General features: G+C 41.6%; 2 protein-coding genes across 3 annotated transcripts in view; one reads left to right on the top strand and one right to left on the bottom strand.

The window, feature by feature from the left end:
* The window catches only part of LOC130385249 (glutamate receptor 4), a 1,260,456-nt gene that overhangs the window by 299,292 nt on the left and 953,397 nt on the right, over positions 1-7,767 (bottom strand). The gene's annotated exons all lie outside the window — the stretch shown is intronic.
* On the top strand, positions 957-7,079 carry tmem135 (transmembrane protein 135). Its single transcript, XM_056593707.1, has 15 exons — positions 957-1,151; positions 1,715-1,842; positions 2,069-2,161; positions 2,271-2,304; positions 2,715-2,780; positions 2,938-2,984; positions 3,147-3,188; positions 3,292-3,501; positions 3,989-4,058; positions 4,157-4,324; positions 5,023-5,086; positions 5,187-5,263; positions 5,492-5,590; positions 5,683-5,750; positions 5,842-7,079. The coding sequence occupies exons 1-15, from the start codon at positions 1,014-1,016 to the stop codon at positions 5,978-5,980; spliced, it is 1,443 nt and encodes a 480-aa protein (XP_056449682.1). The 5' UTR covers positions 957-1,013; the 3' UTR covers positions 5,981-7,079.

Below are 7,767 nucleotides of genomic sequence, written 5' to 3'. Positions count from 1 at the left end.
GAGAGAGAGAGAGAGAGAGAGAGAGCGAGAGAGAGAGAGAGAGAGAGGTTGAAGCGTAATTTGTACAAGGGAATGTGCTATAAAAGCATAAATACTTCTTCAAAGCATTGACACGTCCTGTAACTCTGCTGAACTTTGAGTCCTTAACTGGTCACATGACCAGCGGCACCAATGTATCAGTTGACCCATAAACATAGAGAATCAGAATCAGGCACAATTCTCGCTATCTGGTTTCTTCACATCAAATTCTAATCTCAGCCAAGGACAGTCAACCCTCGTTGTTGAACGCAAGAGGGAAATAAATGCAATGTGTGATGTAAGAGTATTGGTGCTCTTGAGTTGTAGAATAAGGCATTTAGTGGATCTGGCCTCAAAATTATTTGTATTTAAATAATAATGACTGCTATTGATAAATGAATGGATAAAGCAATTCGCTGATATGTGTAATTCCAACTGAATGGTGTTCTGTGAAGGCTGGGCCATTATCTTGAGGGCTCAAATACTTTTATTCAAAAATCCTTTCATTGGGAATGTTGTCACTTATGCATTTTTAGCCCATTTCAAAACACAGACCTCCTGTGGCAAAGCCATATCAGTTACCAAGCACATTATGGCACATTTATAGAATTTTAGAAAGCACAATTGCTCAATGTGTGAGTATCTGAATACTAGTGTCCCTCTTGCAAGCCTCTTTTGGGGGAGAAGCTTGAATGGTGTAATAGGGTAATCATTGACAGTAGTGTAGAAACGGCTGATAATAAGTATCTACAGCACATTCTACAAGGGTATTCAATGCTTTACTCATGTGCCACAATGATTTAATACATTTAAATCAATTTTATATATATATAAATATACATATATACATAGATAAATAGATTAACAAGACGTCAATAAAAATATAATGAACTATAGATAAATATATATCCACTCTGACGAAATATCGACAAGCTCCTCCCCCATTTGGACCAATCGTCTTCCCGTCGAAAAACAATTCTGCAACTTCTGCAGACATGGCCGTGTTGAGCAAAATACCACACAGTTGCTATGAAATTGGTCATACATGGAATCCGTCTTGTGTGCAGTCTGCATTGGAAGTAACACGGGGGGCACTTGAGGTGTCTTTTAAGATTTATGCTCCGCTTTATCTGGTAAGTCCTGATAGTAATTTGCGCGTTTGTGGTTTGTCGCCACTAGCAGCTAACGCTTGGTTAGCGAACTCATCTTGATAGGTAGGCTAAACGCATTTCGTCAGGATCATTGTGTTCATTGTGAATGGCATACTGTCCTGCCAAATGTTAGCAAGCGGCATGTATACAAAGACAAACTTTGCAACCCATTCTGATCTGCCTTCTTTTCGATGAGTTTATCAAGCAATTGGCTGACGCCAATGACTTACACCATAACGTTTACGTTTTGTCATTCACCTTTTAAAGTTTACAATCGTCCGTCTACCCTTGTGCTTGCATTCTTTACCGATTTGACCTTGTTGCTTGACCTTGTAGCACGGACCGTGTGTGCATATTACGTGGTAAATGTTCTTCCAATTGATAAAGACCTTCACCCATGACATTCCCATGAAGTATCTCATGACCTCTCCTATGAGTGACAGCAGAATTCTGTCACACGAAGAAGAACTAGAACTAGTATTGACAAATGGTGTCTTCTGTTCTCTGGTGGATACTACACTGTTTGGTCCATGTCACCGTTGCAGATAGCAGCAATTTTAAGGAAAAGGAATAAGGATTACTACAAAAAACGACTCGTTCCTGAGATCCTTTTATCTAGCACCTTCCTTGGGGCTAATGGAGGACTTTACATTGTTTTCTTCTGCATTCTCAGGTTGGCACATTCCCCAAATGTTTTACACATAAACACACTTACACACACACACTTCTAATCTCAGTCAAACATCATTAAAGTGCTGAGCCATCCATTTGTTGGCTGTGTCCTACATCAAATGTTGTTCATTCAGAGATTCAAAGATTTCCTTGGTGCTTGAATAGAATGCATTGGTCGGACTCTGCGTCAGCTGTATGATCTAATGCTCCTGCTGTTGCCCCTTAAGGAAACTCTTGGGAGGGTTCAACTCATGGTCTGCGGGCTTTGGAGCAGCTCTTCCTGCCTCCTATATTGCTATTCTCATCGAGCGCAAGAGCAGGTGAGAATGTAAATAATGTTTGTGATGAGAATGACGTTGTTGCTATTAAGTTTCTGTTTAGCTACTCAATTTTTATTTACTAATCAAACACCTTTATTTCCCATCCCAGGAGAGGGCTCCTGACAATTTACATGACCAATCTGGTAAGAACGCCTCTGTTGTTTAGACTTCGGAAGAATTGTTGCTACACATTTAAACATGTGATGTGCGTGTGCACAGTGCTGTTGTGCGTTGTCAAGGTTTAAGTGTGATTGCTTATTGCAGTAGGGCTCTGGTGCATTCAAAATGAATTGGGAGGCACTGCCGCACTTTTGGATCCATATAGGGGAAACACTGACATATAGCCGGACAGGAGAGATACAGAATACCTATTCTCTGCACCGGAAATATTATAATAAATGAAAAGATCTAATTATCCCTAATTAATATAAAGCTTCTTGGTTTGTGTCTAGATAATTGTTTTGTGTCTAGACTGCTAGACACAAAACTGCTTGGTGTTTTGTTTTGAACCAGTTCCCTCTCTTGGCTCATGCATCTGCCGTCCTGTTTTCAGGCCACGGAGACCCTGTTCCGCATGGCAGTGACGCGTGGCATCATCAACCCACTCAAACATGGAGAGGTACAGTATGGAGTCGTCCGCTATAGCTTTATCACTGTGGACGGGCAGAATTTGCTCTTGATTCATTAGGAATGATAAACCATGGTACAAGAATGAATCCTCAGCGATGCAGTCACTGTACTTCTTGTCCATAGTCGTTGACCGCTGTGTGTTCCAGGTGCTGCTGTTTTGCATCACTGCATCCCTCTACATGTTCTTCTTCAGGTCAGTAGAACCGAGAGCAGTTTGTAGGTCAGAATAATCTAGGAGCCAGTTGGATTTGGATGGCTGAACCCAGCATGTGTTCCTGCTGCGGTTTAATCTCTTTTCAGTGAGTCTGTTCTGTGTGTATTTAAATTCTCCTCATTAGATCTTCTCTGTTTACAGGTGTAAAGATGGTCTCAATGGCTTTGCGTTCTCTGCACTGAAGTACGTTTACTTTTACTAATGAAGTAACGTCGTGGTTGCCGGCTACAGTACCCGCAAGGGGTGCACGAGCTGTGGTAGCTGATGCTACTATGGTATCCCCCAGGTTCATCGCTGGGAAGGAAGAGATTCCAAATCATGCGTTAGTAGGGCCGTCTGAGCAGGACTCCCACACGCCCGTGGAGAGCCCCACCACCACCACCACCACCGCCGCTGCGGCTGCTGCTGCTGCTGCTATAGAGAGTGCACCTCCAGGCCGCCCGGGCTCAGGCCGGCCTGGCCTGCTGGCCTACATCCGACGGCTGCTGGAATCAGTGTAAGCAAACAGCCCTAGAGGTAAAACAGGTTGTCTGTAACCTATGAGCTGGTTGTTGTTTAGTTTAGTATATTTGAGAGACGGGACTGAGCAAATACACATAGGGTAAAAAAATGCCAGTAATAGCCAAGGTGTTAAAAAGGCTTCCTTAAATACGTCAAAGAAAAAGCAGAACACGGTATGACGTTTAAAGATTGAAGAAGGACACATAGTTTTGCAACACCAAAAAGCAGTAATGACCTATGTACATAAAGAACGCCATTGGAAACAAGCATACATATAGTCAAACTCATGCAGACCAAAACTACTTCTAGAATAACATTGCGAGCAGCAGCAAATATAGTTTTGTTTTGAAACGTGAATGTAATAATCATTCATTGTTCATTGTCTTACACTGTGTCAGAAAAATGTGACTTCAGAAATTGTACTCTCTCCTCTAGGGGCAGTAGTGGAAATAAGAGCACTCATCTCATTTTTTTTTCTCCAGATGCAAGCGTGGACCTAGACATCGATGTTGTAGACATTACCATGACAACTGTGTGTCCTACTGTGTTAAAGTAAGCACTTTCCAAATGTATTGTTATCGTCCAATAAGCCTATCCATGCATGTGAGGAGGGGTTCATCTGTAACCCCTGGGGCGTCCTGCCGTCGCAGGGGTTTGTTAGGATGTTCAGCGTGGGATACCTGATCCAGTGTTGCCTCAAAGTGCCGTCGGCCTTCAGACAGATGTTCTCCAAGCCGTCCCGCCTTCTCTCCTTACTCTACACCAAGGACAACTTCCAGCTGGGGGCCTTCCTGGGCTCCTTTGTCAGTATTTACAAGGTATCCCTCCTCTGTCTTTATTCCCCCTCTGAAGGCCTTTCATCTCTCTGTCGGTGATGTATTCATCATCGGCTTTCACCCATTGTTTTTCCAAAGATGGCCTAATTTGGCTGAAGACTCTAACCCCTGTTTTCCCAGCCTGTTCATGGCAGGAATCTGGTAGCTGTATTCTCCCTTGCTTTCTGTATAAATAGTACAAACATGGGAATGGCATGGGTTTTCCGCCTTTAAGCCGGCAGTGGAGGTAGTAACGGAGCCGAATCGGCAGCTGTGGAAGAAGAATGAACCGGCATGGTGTGACGGGTGCGATGTTTGGATGAGGTGTTTTCTGCGCGATCCGCCACAGGGGGATTAAAACATCTGGAACGAAGATGGGGCTAGCTCACAAATATTTTCTGTCTATCAACCTGAAGACGTGCGTCCCTTGATTCATGGATTAGACCCTTGTTGTTGCCCAAAGCACATCTGTCCTGTGACTATTACTTTGGTGGGCAGATATCCCCCTTGTGATTAATTTTGGCCATTAATCACATGGCCAAAATGTGATTCTCCTACCCATTAGTGCGGATTCATATCCGCAAAGGCAAAACACGGAATGATGCCTTCTTAAGTATTAGTGTTTTCCACGCATGCTCTCTGAGTTCCTTTTAGTTCTCCCTTTATCACCTAGATTTTGTTTTTGAATTTGTTCACCCCAGGGAACAAGCTGCCTTCTGCGCTGGGTGCGGGATGTGGATGAGGAGTTCCATGCACTCATAGCTGGTGAGTGCTGGTGACACAAACCTTACATACACTTACCTTTGCATACACCTCAGTTCTTCCTCAGAACAAACACTAACCCCCCCCCTCACACCCCCTATAGGTTTCCTGGCTGGCACGTCAATGTTCTTCTACAAAAGCACTTCAATATCCATGTACCTCTTCTCGAAGCTTGTGGAGGTAAAAAACAATAATGTCAACATGTAATTAAGACCCTTTTATAATATTTTCAACAAAAAGAGAAGAGACAATGGTTGAGATAATAAAAATGCTCCGAGTGATTTCAGGGTGGGTGTGTGTGTGTGTGTGTGTGTGTGTGTGTGTGTGTGTGTGTGTGTGTGTGTGTGTGTGTGTGTGTGTGTGTGTGTGTGTGTGTGTGTGTGTGTGTGTGTGTGTGTGTGTGTACAGACCATGTACTTCAAAGGCATCGAGGCTGGCCGCTTTCCTTACTTTCCTCATGCAGATACAGTCCTCTACGCCATCTCTACAGCCATCTGCTTTCAGGCTGTAAAACCCACACACAAACCCAATCAATCAATTGGACCACTTGCTGCTCGTAGAGTTTTATGACCACTTTTTGTACTGTAATCTCCTCTCAGGCTGTGATGGAAGTCCAGAACCTCAGGCCTTCATATTGGAAGTTCCTTTTGCGGTTGACCCAGGGCAGGTATGTCAAGGCTTGTCTGAGCTCGGTCTGTAGAATAGTTCACAGCTGAAGTGGTTGGCTGGTTTCTTGATCTCCCGGTCTTCATGTCTAGGTTCGCCATGATGAACAGGCAGGTGCTGGATGTGTTTGGCACCCAGGCCTCAAAGGACTTTGGAGGAGTCATTCCCAAGCTGGACCCCCTTCACATCACAACGCTGCTGCCGTCGGGGGGTGACACTACTCTGGGCTGATATGGGGGAGGCGTGCTAAGGTCTTAGCGGGCTGAGGGAGAGCAGGGAGTTTTGATCACCAAAAACCTTTTAGCACTTCCTCCAAACACAGAGCTGGTCTGTTCTTGCAGGCCAACACAGCGGCTGTTGAAAGGAAGAGCTGTTGTGTAGTGAAAATAAGGATTGAGGTGTGTGTAACCAGCTCTCTATATTGTCGTGGAGTACACAGACTTTTACATATAGTGTGAGTGAAGATGTTTCTATGAATCTATAAATAGATCAAACAGCAAAAAATATTGAATGGCTGAATAGGTTTAAAAATAATTCAGGTGGTTGATTGCCAGTGAGTCTTGTTTGTGTTGGATAAAAGATCACAAGTGGATAAGTTTGTAGCATTTATCATAAAGCACTTATTGCTTGACTGAAATACTTGAACTACATCATGTTTATTGATGCAGTGGTAGGGCGATGCAAACAAATTTATTGAAGACAATAGCAAAGAAACTTTTAAGAATTGTTTTGGTTTGTTTACCTTTGAGACCTCAGTGTAGTCTCGAGGTAGTATGATGTAATACTTCTCTGCAGAAGATCACTTGCAACCATTTTAATTTGATTTGTTGTAAAAGTGATGAGTTAAAATCTTCACAATGACATTTAACTTGATTATAAAAGTGTAATTTATCTTTTATAAACACATCTTACAACTAATACCTTTTTGAAGTACATACATTACAACTTATTTTTTTTAATTCATTTTTTTCAAATACAAGTCGTATTTGTACAGTTTACAAGACAACCATTGAATGGATTTACATTCATAGCAGAATTTAAATTGTATTTGTAATTTCTAGGGTCACAATGCAATTTTCTGTGATTTCTGTTCAGGCACGTAGGTTTTATACCAAATCAGAACAGAGCTATAGCAGTACCAGTAGATCTGGCAACAAATACTCTCTGACCAAGGAGAAAGTCATCGACACTAAAAACAGTTCTAAATCCTTTACAATAATTGTTGTGTGTATGATCTGTATAAATGCCTATAAAATCTGTGAATTTAAATAAATATTTTAGCCTCTCTTTACTGGTTGTCGGTTTCATTTGATGTGAGTAGTGCAAAATTGTCAGTTTCATAGAAGCAGCTTTCAACAGCGAAAGCATGCTGTTGAAATGCTGAGGAAAGAACTGTTATGAGGTGTATTGCGTATTTGTGTTTTTTTTGTCCTTTTTTGCATGATCGCAAGATTGAAACTACAAATGTATGGCTTGTTATTCTAAAGACCTGTTTGATATTAAAGTAACACTGTCTGGCATTGATAGTGTCAATGTTACAATATTGTCAAGATTTGTACAGATAAATGTATTAACATATTGCAGTTGACTTCATGAAAGTATTGCAACCTGTAACATGTTCACACTTGCCACCCTTGAGCCCACAGACATTGGGAGATTTATATTTTAACCGATGTATTCCTGGTATTATGCTGCATTTTTAAGTTCTGACTGACAAAGTCAGAACCTTGGAAAAGGAAAAAAACACCACAAAAAAAGTTTAAAAAATATATAAAATCCATTGACATACAGTCGGCTTTTGATTGTCGCTCATAACATAAAACATAATTATTACGGACATATATTATATAAAGCCTATATTATTTATAACAAAACTAAACGATCAAATGTTATATTACACATATCCGCATATAATAACGGTGGATGTAAAACGGCTACTCCAGTCCGTTGATACATCCCTTTTCCCTGCGATGGTAGCATTTGCGTATGTTTATAATATCTATTCTTATTATTACACA

Source organism: Gadus chalcogrammus, chromosome 7 (assembly GCF_026213295.1).
Source record: "Gadus chalcogrammus isolate NIFS_2021 chromosome 7, NIFS_Gcha_1.0, whole genome shotgun sequence".
Taxonomy (NCBI): domain Eukaryota; kingdom Metazoa; phylum Chordata; class Actinopteri; order Gadiformes; family Gadidae; genus Gadus; species Gadus chalcogrammus.
This window is presented reverse-complemented; position numbering and strand designations above follow the sequence as displayed.